At 38.7% G+C, this 22,440-nt stretch overlaps 2 protein-coding genes across 6 annotated transcripts; both read right to left on the bottom strand.

Annotated features, from left to right (window-relative positions):
• Nucleotides 1-254: 254 nt before the first annotated feature.
• On the bottom strand, nucleotides 255-21,576 carry LOC140505083 (coiled-coil domain-containing protein 90B, mitochondrial-like). 5 transcript variants are annotated; one of them, XM_072610699.1, is made up of 9 exons: nucleotides 21,028-21,576; nucleotides 15,071-15,190; nucleotides 14,777-14,880; nucleotides 7,702-7,803; nucleotides 6,749-6,790; nucleotides 6,579-6,650; nucleotides 6,438-6,491; nucleotides 3,426-3,540; nucleotides 255-779 (listed from the first exon to the last, which is right to left on the bottom strand). In XM_072610699.1, exons 1-9 carry the CDS (start codon nucleotides 21,146-21,148, stop codon nucleotides 724-726), a joined length of 786 nt encoding a protein of 261 aa, XP_072466800.1. In that variant the 5' UTR covers nucleotides 21,149-21,576; the 3' UTR covers nucleotides 255-723. The 5 variants fall into 5 exon arrangements, with proteins under 5 accessions (XP_072466800.1, XP_072466802.1, XP_072466801.1 ...); XM_072610701.1 differs by having other exon boundaries at nucleotides 21,322-21,575; XM_072610700.1 differs by having other exon boundaries at nucleotides 21,362-21,575.
• On the bottom strand, nucleotides 7,704-9,819 carry LOC140505084 (large ribosomal subunit protein uL29-like). The gene is given in 1 exon segment (XM_072610704.1): nucleotides 7,704-9,819. A coding segment is annotated over 1 exon segment (372 nt). The 5' UTR covers nucleotides 9,590-9,819; the 3' UTR covers nucleotides 7,704-9,217.
• Nucleotides 21,577-22,440: the final 864 nt, after the last annotated feature.

Below are 22,440 nucleotides of genomic sequence, written 5' to 3'. Positions count from 1 at the left end.
ACCTCCAGAAAAAGAACCGACAGAGAAATATGTATATTGTGGTCTTACATACATATATGTGTCTCTATATGTATATACATATATATGCATGTATACAGATATGTGTGTATGTGTTGTAGCCTACTCTAGGGTGGGGAAGGAAGGAACATTTTTTTTACAGTGGTACAAACACATAATATTAGAACATACATTAAAAATCACTTTGTCACAGAGTAAATTTTAGACTCAAGTGTTAAGGCTTAAAATTCAATAAGTGAAGTTATAATCTTTTATTTTAATTAAATATGTAACCATGAAAACAAGAATTTTTCTTACTACTTAGTAAAAAAACAAAAACAAGAACCCGACAAATAGGATGCACTAAGTATTTCAGTTTAGGACGTAGTTCACTCCAATGTAGCCAAAGCTGAGCAGTCAGAGATGAAACCATGCCCAGACTGTGTAAGTGCACAACTTGTGCAAGGACACAGTGAGCAAACTATATGATTCCAATTCTGTAAACTTTACCTGCAAGTATAAACTGTAAAATACCTTTCCAGTGCACTTTCATTAAGTTCTGAATGGCACCTTTTTGGCATCAGGGAATAAAGGCAAATAGATTTTATTTAGGAACTGAGACAGGCCACACTGGATCTGTCCCCAGAGTGTACTACAAAAGCAAAATCTTCAAATGTACCAAAAAGGAGCCGTGCTCCTGCTGGTGGTGATACTGAAGAGCTGCTATTATTTCCAGAAGCGGTAAAATCCCAGTGCTATTGCCAGGCAAGTAAAAACAGATGCTGTAGAAAAGAACAAATTATTACTGTAGTATGTAAAGCAATCAAGGCCATTTTTCCAAGGGTGCAGCAAAAGCAATTTTGTCCTATATCTAAATGGGAAGCAAAATCCCAAGAAGTCAACAAACTAACCTTCTAATCCATATTCCACATACTTATCTGAGCAGCAGGAAGGACCATATGGGTGATGTGCAGGCCTGACAACAGTCCCTGTCATTAAGTTGCTGAAAGATTTGGTTTGAGTACAGACTGGATAAGATGACCTCTGAGGTGCTTTTCAACAATAAGATTCTTTATAGAAAGCACTTTGAAACATATAAGATGTTTTGCAAATGAAAGGTATGTTAACATCCCCTTTAGGGTAATTGTTTTTGATAGATATTTCTGAAATGTACTCTTTGTACCAAATGTACAGCTTCCTTTCCTTCTTAAATAGAGGTTATAAAATCTAACTTGGCTTCTTGGTAATGCACTACCATTATAACACACAGTAGTTAGTGTTATCTGAATTTTCCATTTTCACCATTACCTTCACATCAAAGGGGCATCAAGAATGCCTGCTCTAAATACTCCTCCCATCTCTCTTTTTAATTGGCCATTTCCCAACTTCTAGGAGGTAGAAAATGAGCCTTTTAGGAGACCCTTATAAAATAAACACAAAATGACTGAATGAGAGTCTAAGAACTCTTCAGAATTAAGTAGATGAGCTTTAGAGTTCATGCTTTTAAAAAGATAATTTAGGACTATGTTCAGAAAGAATGAGGTTGCTAAATAATGCCCTCCAAATACTTACTTATTTAAGTAAGTAAGATTAAACAAAAATACTGATTAGTCATTGCCACCAATCTTAGGAACTCCTGATCTGACCTCTCTGAGCCTCAGTTTCCTCCTGTATTAAAGAAAAGGGCATAATAATATACCTACTACCTATTTAAAGGGTTGTTGTGATAAAAGCACACTATAAATCCTGATCAAAGACTCACTCATAACAACTCTCCTGAGTACCCAAGGGAATGGGAAGGGAGTAGAGGGTATTCCCAAGGGATTATGTTACCCTTTAACTGTAAGTCTTTTAAAAAATCCTGTCAATCTGAGGGATGACAACATTTGGATGGTGAGGAAACAGAAGAGTCCTTGGTACTGCTTCAAACAAATCTACCTAGGCAAAAGGAAAGGAAAAGATAGGAAAGGGTGCCCAAAGAAAATATGTAATGTCTGGAAGAATTTATATATATATATATATATATATATATATATATATATAAAACATATTATAATAGCATATATATTATATATATATATAAAATTCACAAATATTTACAAATGTTTTAAATGTTATCTATCTCAGGGTGGTTTAGTTCTTTTATGCTTCAAAATTCTCAATATTAGGTAAAATATTTCAGAGGCTATGCCAAAGAGTGAAAACAGATCACTCTTATAAGGGATTGTCATACAATCCAAACACCAAATCACCCCAAAATGTCAAAAGCTTATGCTACACCACAGATGTAGAGTTCTGTTCTTATACAAAAATATTCTTGTTCAGAGCTCAAGTATGGTCCCCTAACATGCATGTTCTAGCAGCATTTTTCAATGGTATATATCAGTATAGGCACTAGTACCTATCATTTCTTTGCTTTAAGACTCCATTTATTTCTAGAAGAATGAACTCAGAGAACTCAGACTCAGAGAACTTTTTAATTCCACCATTTATGACTCTTTAATTCTCAGGGTGAGCCACATACAATACCCTTGGGATGGAGAAACAAAATAACCCACCTGGAGGACAGAATAAACTTAAAAGGGTTTTGATTTTAGAAGCAGAAATTCTTTTAATAAAGAAAAAGGAGTCACATTACATAGCAAAATTTAAAGAATCCATCTTTGCCCTCTCTGCCAAATGTGTTAAAAATCACATGTCCCCTCTACTAACCATTACTCTTTGCTTCTACCTGTAACCTTGACCAATTCTTATCAGAATGTTAGGGGGAGCCTCTCAATGGAAGAAACTCTTTTGTCCAAAGAAAAACCTTGCCAGAAAAATCCCCAAACCTCGCCCCCGCCAAACCCAAACCTTTCCTGTCCAGGCTGGCAGTCTTTTTACATTAGTGAGAAATGGAGTCACTCTGTCTTCCATATTGCCAGTTATATGGTTGGCAATGTGTAATGTAAGAACTACAGAAGCTGCTGGAAAAGGGAAATGTATGGAGTCTGTAGCTCCAGTCTGTACTTTGTTTCTCTGAACATGGGCTATAATGGCTGGTGTGAATCTACCAGCTGCATTAAGCATGAATGTGCCAGAGGAGCTACAAGAAAGTGTCAAGACTGTTGCACATGAGGGCCACATGCACATCACTGGTGATTCTCTTCTGGATTGGAAAGCTGCCCCCTCACAGGCCACATCTGGACCTTTATGTGCTTTGTACAGAGGAAGCACTGGATGGAGAAAGCCAGGCTTGGCATCAGGAGGGATGAAGTTGAATCCTTGTTCCACTCCTTATGAGCTAAAATGCCCTGAACAAGTCATCTGACCTCTCTGAGCCTCAGTTTCCTCCAGTATTAAAGAAAAGGGTATAATAATATACCTACTACCTACTTAAAGGGTTGTTGTGATAAAAGCACACTATAAATCTTAAAAGCAATACTTACCTGCAAGATAACGAATTGTCTCAAGTTTGTCTGACTCAATCAGTGTTTTTAAGGAAGCAATTTCAATGTCAATCTTATTATTAGTCTCAGAAATAATGCTTTTTATATAGGTATCCTGAAAAAGAAAACATCATTTTTATTAATTTAGTCTCTTTATGCTGTTTGAAAATAAATTGTCATAATCCACAATGAGCTCTGACAAAGAAAAAAAAATTTTTAAGGCTAATGTACATTAACAGCATAGCCTAGAGAAAGCTAAGTATTGGGAAAGGTTAGAGTCACACTGCAAAAAGAATATTTGGTAAATAATGCAGAACATATTTAGGAAGTGCCTGCTTTGTGCAGTTCACCATGCTAAATGTCAGGGGAAATGCAAATATTAGGTAATAAAGTCCTTCCCCTGACTCCCCTGAATCAGCAGGTATAATGATACAAATCCTCCAATGAAAGTCATGAAATCTGGGCCTTTTCTGCCACTAAGCAGTTGTGTGTCTTCTAATGCCAATGAATAAGTGTCTCCTAAATGCAAAGCAATGTGATAGGAGAGATTAAAAAGATTAAATAAAACATAGTACCTACTCTCAGGATCACAAAACCTAGTACATCTGGACAAACCCCTTCATAGAATCACAGAGTTTAAAAATTCAAGTCATACCTGACTAAGAATCTGCTCTATGACATGGCTAACAAGGTTATACAGCCTTCTCTTGAAAGCCTCCAGTGAGGGAAAATTTATTACCTCCTGAAGCAGCCCATTCCAGTTTGGGGAGAGTTTTGAACTGTGAAGAACTTCCTGCTTGAACAGATGCTAAATCTGCCTCCTCATCACTTCTGCCTATTTAAGCCTATTCCTGCCCTTTGAAGCTACACAGAAAAATCTAATCCCTCAGGTAGCTGAAGACTGCAATCAAGTCTCCTCTCATTCTTTCACCTTAAGTTTGTTCTCTTCTAGGTTAAAAATCCTTCTTTGAACCCATTTTTTGGGGGGGCATGTTCTCCAGTCCCCTTGCCAGTCTTATTCAACACTCCTGGATGTGCGGCAGGTTGTCAATGTCCTTCTAAAAACGTGGCACCAAGAACAATGCAGCATTCCAGATGTGGTCTGAGCAGGACAGAATAAAACAGGAGCAACATCTCACTCAGCCTTGCACACTAGCTTTTCAGGAGATGGTCAGCAGACAGCTGATAAGCAATAGCTGGTATTCAGGGAAGAGATTAGGGTTAAATGCTGATTTCTAGTAGAGATGACACTTGAACCCTGGGGAGGGGAAGAGATCCCCACAGAATACTCCAAGGCAAGAGACAGATGATGATTCAGCAAAGGAGAATGAGAAGGAATGATCAGACAAGTAAAAAGAGAATCTGAAGAGGTCAGTGGTATTAAATGTTACAGAGAAGTCAAGGAAGATGAAGAGTGAGAAAAGGACCAAGGACTAGTAGTAGCAATTTCCTTATTGAAGTAGGAGGCTCAGCCACCTGCTGCAAAGGTGTACAGACTTTGGAGCTGAAGAAAAGAGAAAGTTTTTTACAGACCACTAGCAACTCTTTGTCATTAAATGTATCAAGAAACTGAGTGATAAAAAGAGAACTCAGAAGGGCAAATGAGCCCCTTCTCCTCAGAAGTCACAAGGAAGAGGCAGTCAGGTCTTTCTTGCTGGAGTGAAAATGAAAAGGCAAAAAAAACAAGTGTAAAAATACCCTAAAAATGGCTTAAAAGTGTAAAAAGTGAAAATGAAAAGGTAAAAGAAAAAAGTATAAAAATACTCTAAAAATAGCCTTTAAAAGTATAATAATACCCAGTATTGGAGGCACAAATACTGTGAAAGGCTTTTGTTTCTTAAGGTTCAGGGTGAGTTCAAATGTACTCAGATCAAAGGAAGAGGAAAAGGACCCGTATGTACAAAACTATTCATGGCAGCTCTCTTGGTGGAAGTAAGGAACTGGAAAGTGAAGGATGTCCGTCCATTGAGGAATGCCTAAATCAACCAACAAACCAATCAATAAATATTTGTTAAGCACCTACTATGTGCCAGGTACTGTGCTAAGTGCTTGTGATACAAAATGAGGCAAAGGAGAGTCCCTGCCCTCAATGAACTTATAATCTAATAGGCCAGACAACATACAAAAAAATATACACAAAGCAAGTTATATAAAAGATAAATAGAAAATAATAATGGGAAGACATTAGAATTAAGAGAAGCTGTAGATGGTGGGATTTTAGTTAGGACTTAAAGGAAGCCATGGAGGTGAATAGTCAGAACAGAGGAGGGAGCATGTTCTAGACATGGAGGACAGCCAGAGAAAATGCCTGGAACTGAGAGATGGATGGTCTTGTTTGTAGAACAGGCAGGAGGCCAGTGTCACTGGATGGAAGAATACTTGCTGGGTGTAAGGTGTATGAAGATTGGAAAAGTAGAAGGGGGCTAGGTTATAAAGGGCTGTGAATGCTCAACAGAGCACTTTGTATTTTTCCCTGGAGGCAACAGGAAGTCACTGGAGTTTATGGAGTAGGAGGTGACATAATCCAGCCTATGTTCTTGCAAAATTACTATAGTGGCTGAATGGAGGGTAGATTGGAGTGGGGAAAGACTTGAGGCAGGCAGACTCACCAGTGATTTACGGGAATAGTCCAGGCACGAGGTGATGAGGGCCTGCACCAGAATGGTGGCAGTGTCAGAGGAGAGAAAGGGGTGTATTGGAGAGATGTTGCAACAGTGAAATCAACAGACCTTGGTGACAGTTTGGATATGAGAGGTTGAGAGACAGTGAAAAATCCAGGATGACTCGTAGGTTATAAGCCTGAGGAACAGGGAGGACGGTATTGCCCTCTACAGTAATAAGGAATACAGAAGGGAGAAAGGGTTTAGAGGGAAAGGTAATTAGCCCCATTTTGGATACAGAATTTTACATAATTAAGTTTAAGAAATCCTAACCCCGGAAGGGAACAACAAATAGCTAATGGATCCAAGAAAGCAGTATTCATAATTAATAAGGAAACACACCCTAACTTACCCTTTTGCTCAATTCAGTGGTTGCTTCCATAAGTTTCTTTTCTTGATCTGTAAACTGAAAATTTTAAGGCAGAAAGTGACTAAAAACTGAAGAAATGAAAAAGAACAAGTAACTAAGAAAGAAATCTCAAATGAATATTACCAGATCTGTCACTCTGCTCCTCTCTAGGTTTATATCCAATTTATTATTTGCTCTGATTCGAACAGTTTCATTCTGTAAAGAAAATGAAAAATATATTTTAAAAAGATATCTTGCTCCTTTTGGAATTTAAAATTTGTTTATATATGGCAAAAAGAAAATGCTTTACTTACTATTAGCTGTTGTTTAAGTTGGTTCAACTCAATTTTCATTTTCTAGGTATAAAAGGGACCACTGAACATTAGTAATAAACAAAAGACCATCTTCCAACTGACCTAGAAGTTCTGAACCATAAGATTATTAAAAATCTGTGCAGTCTGTGAATTTCCACAATAGATTTGCCTCATGATTAAAACAGAAACCACAGACATTCTCTGAAGATTGTGGTTGTGGTTTGTCCTTCCTTCTCAGAGGACTATGACCTCAGGAGATGATGCCATGATTTGCAGTTGACTTTGATTTGAGTGAGGGAGGGCTGTGCAAAGAAGCCAACCTCACTTTCTCCTCCAAAGCCATCTGGGTCCAGTGGCCAGACAGAGATCAGGAACACTGGAGATGGCCCAGCTCTCTGAAGACAGCTCATTCTTAGAACCCCAAATTAGATTTACCTCAAAAGCTAGATTTACATCTGAACACTTGCCCCTTTAAGTTAATGTGATCTTCTTTTAAATGAGAATTTGTATCATCTTTTATTTGAAATGAAATTCTCAACTGGTAAGCAAAAGAAATCCTTCTTCTCTTTCAGGGAACAGAGAAAAGTAATGGAAAACTAAAACATCACAGGAATAAAATTCAAATGAATTTGAAATAGGATCTTGACAAGATTTTTTTGGTATTGGTTTAGAAAGAAATGTACACAGGGCAGGAGAAAGTTAATTAATTGCAACTATAGATGTGTGTGTGTGTGTGTGTGTGTGTGTGTGTGTGTGTGTCTATCTCCCAACAACTATGAATGAAACATAAAGGCTCAGGTGTTCTCATAAAATATTCTTGTGAATTTTTTTTTTAATAATTGAGAAGCATCAAATATAATTTTGCCATCTATCTTGTTACAATATTTTAAAACAGAAAATTTTGTGATAATGAATTCAGTATAATGTGTTTATTATTTAAAAGCTTCTATTACCTCATTCTCTGCTTTCAGATATGCAAATTCACTTTTCTCTAGGATGACCATATCTTTCCGGATTGAGTCCAAATGTGTCATTACTTGCTGGACAGTAATTTCCTAAGAAATAATACAGTATTTAGATACTGAATTAAGAAATTCTAGGCCCTATGGCATTCATGGAAATTAAGATAATATATCAACATATATTGAAGTCATAATGTTGTTTTGCTATTTGGAAGAAGAGTAACAAATATGAAAACTGTTGTATGTTTGGAGAACAAATGTCAAAGGTAAGAATATTTTCCCAGAAACTGAGAAAAATGGCTAGGTTTTAACAGAATATAAGAGAAAAATTTTGAAACGCCATTCTTTAGCTTTAAGTACCATCCTATCAGAGGCAAGAAAGGCAATAAAGGTAAAAAACAATAAGCCTGGATTCAGAAGCCCTGGGTTTGAATCCTTACTAGCTGTCCATGCACAAGTCACAAACTCTCTGAACTCTACTCTCCTTATCTATAAAATAATAGTAATGCTTGTACTGCTTACTTCTCATAGGGTTGTGAAGTTAAGCACTATGTCAAGCTTAAAGTACTACAGAAACATTAGTTATTATGTAATAGTGTTAAGAGGCCCCATGAACTTGTCTTCTTGACGTATTTTCCAGACACAGTGGACTCTGAGAATTCAGGAGGCTCTAGAATGTCAAGAATAAAGACACCCCTAAACTCACATAATTTGTTGTTTGCATGCCAAAGTGGACTCCCTGCGTGTCCTTGGGAGTCAGGACAGGCGCCAGTCAGGTTACATTAGACTGAGAAACTGTTTGTGCACCTGGGATCCTTGAAGATATGCAGATCATCATATTTAAAAGTTCTCAAGAGAAAATAATGTGGCTTTTGCCATACAACTTTGTTAAATTCCTCCTCCCTTTCTTTGCTCTTTCTCCTTCCTTACAGGAAGGGATTAATCCTTTCCCCACCACTACGGCTGGATTCTTCCTCTCATGTTCCTCCTATTTGGGAGGGGATTGCTGTCCACTGCTCACTCTTGGTTGCAATTTCATTAATATGCAAGCTTCTGTTTGGATTATGAACTCCCTGCATCTATATAGGAGTTCCATATGCAAGTTCATTTCTCTTGTAATAAATCAAGTTGCAACACATCTCATGGACTTGTGATATTTTTTCAGTTAACATAATAAGCAATCCCAAGTTACTCTATGGGCTTTAGAAGCTGGTAATTAAACAAAATTGGTTGGAATGTGTTTGCCTAATCACCCTAGGCATCACTTCAGCAGGACAGTTTGTGGTCATTCATTAAGCATCTTTATACTATGCTTTGTATTGGAGAGAACATATTTTAAAATGGGGTTCCAAATCCACCTTCAAGGAAGTCACATGGCATTTATAAGGTTTCACCCAGCTAGAGATACCACTTACAAAGAGTAGTAAAGATAATAGTTTAAAACATAAAACTGTTTTGTTTTGTTTTTTTTAAAACAATTTGTCTCTTTATTGAGCACCTTAACAAATTATGGCTTAACAGCAAATTTCCGGAGAGGGTACAGGCATTCCTTCCTCTGCTGTTTTTTGGTCTTCAGGCTTTCCTCGTGCTTGTTAAGCCTGTGGCGCATGGCATGAGTCTTCTCGGGCCACAGGTCCAGAGGCTTACATTTCTTGCCCTTACAGAATTTCCTGAGGTTCTCTTTCTGTGTCTGGTTGATGACAGTCAGGACTCAGGCAATAGATTTTCAGACTACTGGGATCTTAGATAACTTGGATGCTGCTCCTCCAGTGACCTTGGCCACTCTCAATTGGGAAAGTTCCACCTTTAAATCATCTAACTGTTTGAGTAGCTCCTCCTCCTTCTTCCCATGAAGATCCCTGGCCTTGATTTTTGCCATGATCACAGATCAGATGCACAGCCACTGGCTCGAAGGAGCATAAAACTGGTTTAAAGAAACCTTGCTAATAAAACATTACCATTCTACTATTCAACTTCCTTAAAATTCAGCAGTCCTGTGGCCTCTTACAAGAATTCATTCATTTTTCTCAATCAAAGAAAAAGCAGGTGGTGACATAACTTTTTTTAAAATTAATTTTATTTATTTTCAGTGTTCTACAATCACTACTATATAACTTAAATTATTTCTTTTCCCTCCCTTCCCCCTACTTCCCCCTTCCCTCCCCAAGACAGCATACCATTTTGTATAGGTTCTTTACATACATTTCTATTAAATACATTTTCACTATACTCATGCTGTCTTGAAGAATCAAAATGAATGGGAGAAATCATCTAACAAACCAAAACGCAAAACACACAAAAACAAACAAAATGATCTGCTACATTCTGTGATTGAATTTCATAGCTCTTTTTCTGGATGTGGAACGCATTTTGCCTTAGAAGACCACTGGGAATTTTTTTAAGTCCTTGCACTGCAATGAAGTTCCAAGTCTACCAGAAAAAACTCTCACACACTGTGATCACTGCTATGCACAAAGTTCTCCTGGTACTGTTCCTTTGCTCAGCATCAGTTCATATAAGTCTTTCCAGGTTTCTCTGAAGTCTTCCTGTTCATCATTTCTTATAGCACAATACTATTCCATTACATACATACATATACATTCAGCCATTCCTCAACTGATGGGCATCCCCTTGATTTCCAGTTTTTGGCTACCACAAAGACTGCTGCTATAAATATTTTTGTACATGTGGGACCTTTTCCCATTTTTATGATCTCTTGGGGGATACAGTCCTAGAAGCTATATTGCTGGGTCAAAGGGTATGCATATTTTTGTAGCCCTTTGGGCATAGTTCCAAATTGCTCTCCAGAATGGTTGGATCAGCTCACAGCTCCACCAACAGTGCATTAGTGTTCCAACTCTCCCACATCCTCTCCAACATTTATCATCTTGTTCTCTCATGTTTGCCAATCTGACAGGTGTGATGTGGTACCTCAGAGTTGTTTTGATTTGCATCTCTCTAATCAAAAGTGATTTAGAACATTTTTTCATATGACTATAGATATCTTTAATTTCTTCCTCTTAAAATTCCCTGTTCATATCCTTTGACCATTTATCAATTGGGGAATGACTTGTATTTTTGTACATTTGACTCAGTTTTCTATATATTCTAGAAATGAGGCTTTTATCACCAACCTTAGCTGTAAAAATTCTTTCCCAGTTTCTACATCCCTCCAAATTTTGGTTGCATTGGGTTTGGTTGTGCAAAACCTTTTCAGTTTAATGTAGTCAAAATTATCCATCTTGCACTTCATAATGCTTTCTATCTCTTCTTTGTCAAAAATTCTTCCCTTCTCCATAAATCTGATAAATACACTATTCCTGGCTCCACCAATTTGTCCATAGTGTCAATCTTTATACCTAGATCATGTACCCATGTGGATTTTGTTCTTGTGTACGGTGTCAGGCACTGGTCTATGCCTAGTTTCCACTACACTTTTATCCAGTTTTCCCAGCAATTTTTGTGGAACAGTGAGTTCTTATCCCAGAAGCTGGGGTCCTTGGGTTTATCAAATAGTAGATTGCTATATTCATTGTCTACTGGGTGTTGAGTACCTAGCCTATTCCACTTGTCTACCCCTCTGTTCCTAGTCAAGTGGCTTTGATAATTGCTGCTTTATAATACGATTTGAGATCTGGTAGCGGTAGGCCATCTTCCCTAGCATTTCTTTTCATTAGTACCCCTGATATTCTGGACCTTTGTTCTTTCAGATGAATTTTCATACTATTTTTTCCAGCTCTTGAAAATAATTATCTGATACTTTAATTGGTATGGTACTAAATAAGTAAATTAATTTAGGTAGAATTGTCATTTTTATTATATTGGGTTGGCCTACCCATGAACAACTGATGTTTTTCCACTTACTTAGATCTGACTTTATTTGTGTGAAAACTGTCTTGTAGTTGTGTTCATATGGTCCCTGGGTTTGTTTTGGCATGTAAATTCCCAAATACTTTATAGTGTCTACTCTAGCTTTAAATGGAATTTCTCTATCTCTTGCTGTTGGGCTTTGTTACTAATATATAGAAATGCAGAAGATTTGTGTGGGTTTATTTTGTAACATGCAACTTTGCCAAAGTTCTTTATTATTTCAAGTAGTTTTTCACTTGAATCTCTGGGATTTTCTAAGTATATCATCATATCATCTGCAAAGAGTGATAACTTAGTTTCTTCTTTGGCTATTCTAATTCCTTCAATTTCTTTATATTGTCTAAGTGACATAACTTTTTGAAAAGAGACAGCTAGAGGAGGATTCTGTTAGTATGGCTAAGGAATGTTAAGGGTATTCTTACATATTCTCAGTATAAAGGAACTGTCTATGTCATTCATTCAGCAAGGAGAGAGGATAGCAACTACCAGCAGCCCTAATCCTCTAGGAAAAGGCTGTGGTCACTGTTTAAAGTCAGGAAAGTTATATACGATGGCTGCTTTGTCAGGCACACGGCTGAGCAGCCCTAATGGAATGACCTCCAACCTGACACAACTCATGAGATCTAGGCATATGCAACAGTTCCAGGGAGGAATCCTAAAATGTCTCTGACAATTCTGAATTAGGACTGTTCATCTTAATCCCTCCTCTACCTCTGATCTAACATGCTTATGGGGGAGAGAGACAAGGGGAAAAGAGTGTGACTTGTTTGAACTAAACCACTTTAAAGATTCAAATTGTGCCTACACAGTAACACAACTGTTAATTAAATCCCAGAAACTGTAGCCTCTTAGTATAGGGCAGTCTCTTGCACATACAAAGTTAAGGGAATTTTCATTCATTTAACAACCATTCGAATGGCACCTGTGCATGAGCTCTGTATGAAGCTGTTTTAAGTCCCTGCTGATGTTGTAAGGAAGTTTCTAGAAGATAGCAATAGTTCCTCACAGTTCCTCCCAAACTTCTCAGCACTACAGGGAACTAAGTTTCCTCTACATTGATGATGATGATGATGAGGTTCTCATTTGATTTCAGATTCTTGCAGTTGGAAGGCCCCTCAGAGGCTGACTAGTCCAACCCATAGCTGAACAAGAATCTCCTCAACAATATGAGACAAATGGCCACACATTCTTTGCCTGAAGAAAGCTCTGCAGTGGAGAAGAGCCCACTTCCCACAGAGGCTGCCAGCAATTCTGCTTCTGGGGGCCTCTGTTAGGAAGTATTCATTATATCAAACCTTAGTCTGCCTTTCTGCAGCTTCTACCCAATATTCCTCCCAGTTCTAGTATCTGAGGCAAGCATAACCACTCTAACCTCTTTCCCATTTAATACTTGAAATTGGATCTCATGACTCCCCAAGTGAGCCACCTTCTCCTCTCCCAGGCAAACTACCTCAGTTCCTTATTCATCCTCATGACATCTCTGTGAGATAGGTACTATCAGTGTTACCTTCATTCTAGAGATGAGTAAAGTGAGGTTGAGAGGTCGGGATATGCCCATAATCACAGGTCCTGTATGAGGGAGGATTCAGACCTTCATGCCTTCTTTATACTAAGGTCAATACTATTCTCTTATTACATTTCTTCACTCAGTGGAAAATTGTGGAGAAAAAAATCTGCTAAACTAAAATAACACATTTATATATTCAAAAGCAACTTAAATCCAGGGTGTGAATGCTTTGAATTTTGAGTGTACTTAGCCAGAAAAGAAACATGAAAATTTCCCAAAGCAGGGTACTCCTATGGTCCATGAAAGCACTGAAATGTCACTTAGTTTGACCTGAAACTGCATGCTATAGGGACAGCTAAGGGGTATGGATGGAGCATCAGCCCTGCAGTCAGAAGGACCTGAGTTCAAATCCAGCCTCAGACACTTGACACTTATTAACTGTGTGATCCTGACCAAATCACTTAACCCTGACTGCCTGATGTGCTGCCTGCTCCCCTCACCCCCCAAAAACCAGAAAAACAAAAACAAAACAAAACAAAACAAAAAAAACAACTGCATGATATAGCTTAAGAATAAAACTTCCCTATCTCTGCTATGGATTACTGCTCTGAGGAGGGAAGAATTCTTGTAAAATGATTTTTGAAATATAACTGTAAGTGAAGATAGATTCTATTCTTAAGAAAATTCTGCATAGCACTGAGTCAGAACAAATTAACTCATGGCTAAATAAACAGATCATGCCATAGATGACACCATCAGTTACTTTGGTGATTAGCTCAGCTAATCAGCCTGTATAAGATTCACTGCTACTGGGTCAGATGCCTATTTTAATCTGGATATATCAATGGGCATTTGTTATGATGAGTACTTATGAAATAATTAAATGTATGCCATTTACATACATTTAGCCTCCAGATATTTGAACTAGATGATCTCTAGATTTCCTTCCAGCTCTAAAGTCCTATGAAAAGCAGGTAGAAAGATTCCAGTGATGGGAAACATGTAGTGGGAAAGATCTCTTGAAATACGAAGGACTTACTGAGTAGAAAGATTAGCTGTGTGATCTTTAAAAGAACAAAAAAGTGATCCCTTATTAAGTGCCCTCCTCTATTCAATAAGCCATTCCTTTTAACAAAAAATCAAGAGAGAAGAAAAGGCATTTGAACAAAATCAACTAAAATATTAACTATTTCCAAACCACAGCCTAATTTTTTACAATAACTGGAAGGAAAAAGATTTTCTCACCCCTTTTAGGGGGCTAGACTTGGTCATTATAATTACAGCAGCTATGTGATATTAAGCAAGCTTTTTAACTTCTTGGCCTTTAGTGTTGACATATATAAAATGAGAGTGTGGTAGAGGCTAGCTATCATATGATTTAAAAAATCTTTTTCAGTTAAAAATACAATTTCGTCCCCAGACAAATTTCTATGTTATCTGAACCACCTCTGAAACAGAAGAAACACTGTACTAATCATTATATACATTATTTTCTAAAAACTGAATAACTACAGGTCTGTTTTACTTCCTTAATCATCTATCTGGACATAAATGATTTGAGTTTTCTAAGAGTAGGAACTTTTCGATCTTAGGTTTTATGTGAAACAGATTCAAAAATAAGTTAAAAGGCAGCAGATGTGATCCAGTTTTTTTGGCTTAATATATTATAAGTAATACATAACCAATTACCTGTTGAGCTCCAGTGACCATCTCCTTATAGACTGTATCTAGGCTGACATTTGCCAGAATTGTTAATGCAAATACAATGGTTTCTGCTTGTGATTTTTCAAATCCTGTAGGCAGGGAATAGGCATTAATATTTTTAAATTTGTAAATCTTCATTAGAACAGAACTTTATGCCACACATAACTTTTTACAGGTATAACTGACACCCTAAATTGTAATCAGTGTGATGAGATAATGGATTATTGTACGACTATAATATTATTTCACCTTTGAAGTATGTATTCAATAAATTCTCACCATCACTTTCGAAGTCCTGAATCAGTGCCCCGGTATCAAAAGTTAACTTCCTTTGATCTAAAGAGGTTATGTCTACCCTCCTCATGTCATAATTTTTCTTGGAGCCAGTGGTCAGCAAACCTGAAAAGAGAAGGTAGGGGTCAGGTTTTTCTTATGAAACTGATTTATCAAATGCCAAAAACTTCATTTAGAGGCTATAAAACGAGGAAAGGGCAGGTAGGTGGCATAGTGGATAGACTGCCCAGTCTGGAGTCAGGAAGACTCATCCTTCTGAGCCCACATCTGGCCTTAGACATTTACTGTGTGACCCTAGGCAAGTAACTTAACCATGTCTGCCTCAGGTTCCTCATCTATAAAATGAACTGGAGAAAATCACAAACCACTCCAGTATCTTTTCCAAGCAAACCCCAAATGGGATCATGAAGGGTCAAACACAACTGAAGAACTACTGAAAAACCAAAGGAGCGGAGTTTTAGGGATGTTTGTAAACTGCTTCCATGTAGCATGTATTTCAAGCAACAGACATTTAAGTGACTATTATGTGCAGTGCAGTTCTTTCTTATGGTTCCTTTGCAAAACCATTACCCAAGGAGTCAGTCTAAAACGGAAAAACATGATAACCAATGCCTGGCTAGGAACATTTCATCAGTAATAAAAGGAGGGGAAAAGTCTGTTAAAAGATGAGTATTTTTTATTTTGAAACCATGCCATGATTATACTAGACCGTGAATAAATCTACCTTGAATAAATTTCCTTATATTTCCTGCAATAGTTTTTTGTCTTTCACTTCTTAACCTCAAAATTTTTTTGCTGAAAGCAAAAGTTTGTTATTATTACCTGTGCTGTCACCTTATATCTAATCAACAGTGAAAGACTGTGAGAGGCATAAAGTACAGAACTGGACTCAAAACCAGGCAGACCAAGGTTCAAACGCCATCTCTGACACAGAATGGCTGTTGGAGCCTAGCCAAGTCACTGCTCTAGGTTGCTCTCTAAGGCTCTTCTGTGGAGCAGGCCATGATCTATGATAGTGGAGAGAATTCCCTCATTTGAGAGTACCCTGCATTAAAAAATCAAGAGGTCCAGTCTATTTTACCATCCCTATTCAATTAAATTAAATCTATTTTGATCTATTAAACCAAATTACTGATGACAAAAAAATGACATATGGATAGAAGTGCAGATATCAACTAAAATCATTTTATCCACAAGTTTAATGTAAATCACTTGCCCTAACAAGGAAGAAAAGAAGTTAAACAATGCCTTGCTGAACAAAAACTTAACTTGCCAATAGGAGAGCTATGGAAGCTAAAGTCAGTATCACTTTAGAATAGAAACTTGTAAAATGTTGGAAAATTTGGATAATTATAAGCACTATCATCTGCCAAAGCAAAGAGAGGCAGTAGAGAGTGAAGTCAGTTTAAAGAAAGACTGGAGAGAGGTAACTAAGCAATGTCAACCTGAGGACACTGAAGGATGAAAATGGAAGGGTAGATGACAAACAGCAGAAAAATGGAGAAAATAAAAGATTTTTAACTTATTTTCCCTGAAAGCAGAGCTGCGACGCTAAAGATCCAAACATTACTGTCCAAAATATGCTTAGAATGTAGACAGAAACTAAAGAGAACAGGAAAATTTTCTGATAGGAAAATCAGCTAGTTTAGCCCACATCTTTATTATCACACAATTGACTAAAGAATATAAAACCATACTGCACTTATTATTTGTGGATTATTTTAAAAAATTTAAATTTAGAAGGCAAAAAATATAAATGAACTTCCCATATATTCATCAAAATTATTCGGGAGGGGGAAAACTGGATAAAAGTGTGGCAGAAACTAGGCACAGACCAATGCCTGATACCATACACAAGAATAAAATCCAAATGGGTACATGATCTAGGTATAAAGATTGACACTATGGACACACTGGTGGAGCCAGGAATAGTGTATTTATCAGATTTATGGAGAAGGGAAGAATTTTTGACTAAAGAAGAGATAGAAAGCATTATGAAGTGCAAGATGGATAATTTTGACTACATTAAACTGAAAAGGTTTTGCACAACCAAACCCAATGCAACCAAAATTTGGAGGGATGTAGAAAACTGGGAAAGAATTTTTACAGCTAAGGTTGGTGATAAAGGCCTCATTTCCAGAATATATAGAAAACTGAGTCAAATGTACAAAAACACAAGTCATTCTCCAATTGATAAATGGTCAAAGGATATGAACAGGGAATTTTAAGAGGAAGAAATTAAAGATATCTATAGTCATATGAAAAAATGTTCTAAATCACTTTTGATTAGAGAGATGCAAATCAAAACAACTCTGAGATACCATATCACACCTATCAGATTGGCAAACATGAGAGAACAAGATGATAAATGTTGGAGAGGATGTGGGAGAGTTGGAACACTAATGCACTGCTGGTGGAGCTGTGAGCTGATCCAACCATTCTGGAGAGCAATTTGGAACTATGCCCAAAGGGCTACAAAAATATGCATACCCTTTGACTCAGCAATATCACTTCTAGGACTGTATCCCCAAGAGATCATAAAAATGGGAAAAGGTCCCATATGTACAAAAATATTCATAGCAGCAGTCTTTGTGGTGGCCAAAAACTGGAAATCAAGGGGATATCCATCAATTGGGGAATGGCTGAATGTACATGTATGTATGTAATGGACTAGTATTGTGCTATAAGAAATGATGAACAGGAAGACTTCAGAGAGGGCTGTAAAGACTTATATGAACTGATGCTGAGCAAAAGGAACAGAACCAGGAGAACTTTGTGCACAGCAATGATCACAGTGTGTGAGAGTTTTTTCTGGTAGACTTGGAACATCATTGCAATTCAAGGACTTAAAAAAATTCTCAATGGTCTTGTAAGGCAAAATGCCTTCCACATCCAGAGAAAGAGCTATGGAATTCAACTACAGAATGCAGCAGATCATTTTTTGTGTGTGTATTGTGTTTTGGTTTGATAGATGATTTCTCCCATTCATTTTAATTCTTCTACACTATAGCATGACTATAGTGAAAGTGTATTTAATAGGAATGTATGTGTAGAACCTATATAAGATTTTATGCCCTCTCAGGGAGGGAGGGAGGAGGTAGCGGGGAGAGAGGGAAAAATAATAAAAATAATCTAAGTTGTATGATTGTGATTGTGGAACACGGAAAATAAATAAATTTGTAAAAAACCCAAAAACTTTATAACCGGCATATCCAGAAAAAGAACTATGGAGTCTAAATGCTCTTTTTGTTTGTTTTTTCTTTCTTGTGGTTTCTCCCATTGGTTCTAATTCTTTTTTACAATACGACTAATATTTATTTAGAGCCTGTACCAGATTGCACACTGTTTTGGGGTAGGGGAAAGATGGGGAGAAAATTTGGAACTCAAAATCTTATGGAAGTGAATAGTGAAAACTAAAAATAAATTAATTAAAATTGTTTTTGAAAAGTAAAAAAATTTATTTGGGATTCCTTTTTTTTAAAAAAAAATTTATTTGTTCCATTTAAAATTCTGAACTGTTTCCTTCCCTTTCCATCCCACATCCTTTAACACTCACATATGTATGTTTGTTTATATAGATATATGTAAAACCATACTATGCACACTTTTATATATCTGTTCTTTTTCTGGAGGTGGATCGTATTTTTCTACATAGGTCCTTTACAGCTGATTTCAATATTTATACTACTCAGAATCACTCAGTTGTTCTTAGAACAATATTGCTATTATGGTATAAAATGTTCCCTTAGGTCTGCTCCTCTCATCACTTCACAAGTTCATGCAAGTCTTTCCATTCCTAACTCTTTCTAAAATCAATGTGCTGATCATTTCTTGCAGCACAGTTGTACATCCCAATCACATACCACACTTGTTTAACAGCCTATTCTCCTGCTGATGGGCATCTCCTTAATTTTCAGTTCTTTGTTGCTAAAAATATTTTAGGTCATGTAGGTTCTTTTCCTGTCGTTGATCACCTTGGAAAACAGACCTAATAGTGATATTGCTCAATTAAAAGGTATAAAGTTTTGTAACTTTTGGGGTATAATTCCAGATTGCTCTCTAAAATGGTTGGTTGGATCACTTCACAGTTCCACCAACAATGTATTATTATCCCAATTTTTCCATACCCCCCTCTAGTATCTGTCATTTCTTCCTTCTATCATTTTAGCCCATCTGATAGGTAAGGTGACATATCAAAATTGTTTTTATTTGCTTTTTTCTAATTAATGATTTTTTCATGACTTTACATAGCTTTGATTTTTTCAGTGAAAAACTTCCTGTTCATTTCCTTTGAACACTTATCAACTGGGGTATGTCTCATATTCTTATAAATTTGAGGTATTTGTTATATATATTTCAGATGAGATCCCTATCCAAGAAACTGTCTATAATATTTTTTCTCCAATTTTCTGCTTTTTTCCGAATCTTGGCTATAATGGTCTTATTTTTACAGTGTATATTGTACAAGCATTATTTACATATACGGTGAGCTGGGCCAGAATTAAATAGGAGTGGTCTGTATCGCCTGTGAATTGTGAAGCTCCTTTAACAAATCTCCCAGTTCTCCCAGAATGTTTTTAATATCATTATCATTCTGGCTGTTATATAGCTTTGAGTAATAAAACATTAGTCTCAGATGCATTAAAAACGTGTTTCAAAGAACAAGGATCTGCTACTCACGACAGAAGGAGAGTAAAGGATGTTATCTGGAAATGTAGGAGCAAAAAGGAGACAGAGCGCGGGGCAGGGGGCACATGGGGGGAGCAGGAGATAGCTGATGGACGTCCCGCGTGTTGCACCGGTATCCTTGTGATATCCGGCCAAGGCAAGGAAGGCTCTCAGCACACTGGGAAAGCCCGACCTGGCAAGGATGAAGGCTGCGCAGGCGCGTACAGCTGTGAGCCGGATCCCTTTCTTGAGATCACAGATCCATTAGATTATTTCAGTGTGGTTCTGAGAATACATTCATTAGTAATACAGAGAAAGCAGTGGTTGGCACACTCAGGGAAAGCCATAAGAGAGTCAAGGGACTGAGCGCACTCGGGCAGGTGGAAAGCAGGCTTTCTAGGGCTGCGGGAATCAGACTCGCACATGGCACAAACACAAACAGGTCCTAGGCTGGATGACAGGATTCAAAGAGGGATCAAAGCTGATGTTAAGGACGGGAGAAAATGACATTTAACGGGGATAAATTTACTTGCATTGAAATCACCTTCACTACGACGGGATTAAGGAAGTGCTGCTAAGGAACAGTCCATGTACAAGAGATCTGGGGGTCCTGTCGCCAAACTGACCACTCAGGTCTGACCTAAGGTACAGTACTAGGAGAACCGGGACAGAACCTCAGGCGGCACCCGGTCTAATCTGTAACCGAACAGAAACCCCCAGGTCCAGTCACCCAGCGTTTATCAGTGCCGCGCACACCCCCGACAAGCCGGCGCCCGGCTCGCCAGGGCTCTGGACCCCCTGGGGGGCAGGCTCCCTTACACCGAGCAGAAGCTAACCCTGGTAAGCCGCCGACACCTACACCTATAAAGCTTGAGCAGCTCCTTCCGCGGGAGCAACAAGCCCAGCCCAGGTCGGTGCCTGGGCCCGCGGGCACCCGACCTCCCCCGGCCTCATTTTCTCATCTACAGAATGGGTACACCGGGCAGGACGATACTCCATCCCCGGGCCTTCTCTCCTCCATCGCCCGGTCGATGCCCCCTCAACCCCGGCTGGGCGGAGGTGACAGAGCCGGCTCCAACCGGGAACGGAGGGGGCGGCGCCAGAGGGGGGACGGCGGCCGACGAGGTTCAAGAAGGGGGCGCTCCAGGGAGGGGCGAGGATGGCGTCCGCGCACGCCCGGGCCTGGCTTCCCCTCACCCTTAACGTGCTCAGCAGCCCCGGGCCGGTCTGACCAAATGAGGAGAGCCAGAAGGGAGCGGGAAGGCTCCTCTCACCTCTCCACGGGGCCAACGGGCCACCTGCTACGCCGACGGGGCTCCCGTGAGGGGAAAGAGGCCCCGAGAGGATCCTGCTACGGCCGGGGCGAAGAAACCGCAAAGGCCAACAGCCCCACATGTTTTTCAGAGTTTAGAGCTTGGCGGGGCGGGGTGGCAGGGGGCGGGCCCGGAAGGGTAGTTCGGTTACGCAAGGGTTTTGGGAAGAGTAAGCTCGTGGTTCGCATAGCTTCCTGGGAAATGTAGTCTTCGATGTCTTATAGCCCACTACCGGAACCGTCGTTTGGCCGCTACCTCAGGGTACGGGGAATGTATAACAGTGAAATTTGCTTGCTTTATGCGAAGTCCGTTCATAGATTCCCCTCCATCCTTTCCATTCTCGCTTTCCCGATCTTGCGCGCTGCTGACCCTAACCTAGCAGGGATCTTCCAGGCGGAAAGATTTGACCCTCCAGGCAGTTTCTTGGTGATGTTTTTTCCAGCTGATACTAGTTCTTCTTCATGACGTATATAGGCCTCTCGGATTGTGGCCCTTCCTTGGCCCCGGTGCATCTCGGGAGGTGTGGAAGCCCTGTAAACCTGGAGCCCTATGGGAAATGTAGTCTTCCGGGATTTGTTCATTGTCGTACCCCCTTGATCTTCATAATTTTGTTAGATTTGCTTTCGATTTTATGCTGTGTTGTTCTTCCCATATCCTCGGTTACTGTGTATATTTTTTCTTGGCTCTACTTACTTCACTCTGCATAAATTTATATAGATCTTTTCATGCTTCCCTGTATTTATCTCATAAATCATTTCTTATAGCACAATAACATTCGATTATATCAATATGCCCCTCTTTCTTTAGACATTCCCCTCCTGATAGATTCCAATTCTTAGTGTATTACTAAAAAAAATGCTCCTATAAATATTTTGGAGTATGTGAGGAATTTTTTCCTTGTGTAGAATCCCACTAATAGAGTCTCTGGTGCCAAGGTATGGCTGTTTTAACCACTTTATTCGCATAATTTCAAATTGCTTTCCAAAATGGCCAGGTCATCACCAACTCCAACAATGTATGTTAATGTGCCAATCTTCACGTGGCCTCCCTGACGGTGACTTTCCATTTTTTAAGTCATTTTTTGACCTCAGGGTGTCTTTGATTTTCATTTCTGTTATGGGAGCATTTTTTCCTGGTGGTTGTGAATAATTTGCAGTTTTTTTGAGGATTGTTTTTATCTTAGCCATTGGCCATTTATCTGGCAGAGAATGTCTATTAGTCCTATATTTCCAGAGATTTTTATCCTTTTAGGTGTCAAGGACCATTTGTGATGGGGTTCAGACTCTGGGAACCTCCTTGAACTCCCCTTGAATCTTCCTACTTAATCTGGCCTTTCATACTCAGATCTGTTACCCTTAACCTAGACTGGCCCTC

The sequence above is a fragment of the Notamacropus eugenii genome, chromosome 5 (assembly GCF_028372415.1).
Source record: "Notamacropus eugenii isolate mMacEug1 chromosome 5, mMacEug1.pri_v2, whole genome shotgun sequence".
NCBI lineage: Eukaryota > Metazoa > Chordata > Mammalia > Diprotodontia > Macropodidae > Notamacropus > Notamacropus eugenii.
Note: the sequence above shows the minus strand (reverse complement) of the source record. Positions and strands in the feature narration are given on the sequence as shown.

Excerpts from the sequence above, each read along its gene's own strand:
- LOC140505083 (XM_072610699.1), bottom strand. The coding sequence starts at position 21,148 with ATGTGGGGCTGTTGGCCTTTGCGGTTTCTTCGCCCCGGCCGTAGCAGG. Across the intron at positions 3,541-6,437 it reads CCACTGAATTGAGCAAAAGG|GATACCTATATAAAAAGCAT; the intron begins GTAAGTTAGGGT and ends TTTCTTTTTCAG. Across the intron at positions 780-3,425 it reads GACAATTCGTTATCTTGCAG|CATCTGTTTTTACTTGCCTG; the intron begins GTAAGTATTGCT and ends TCTTTTCTACAG.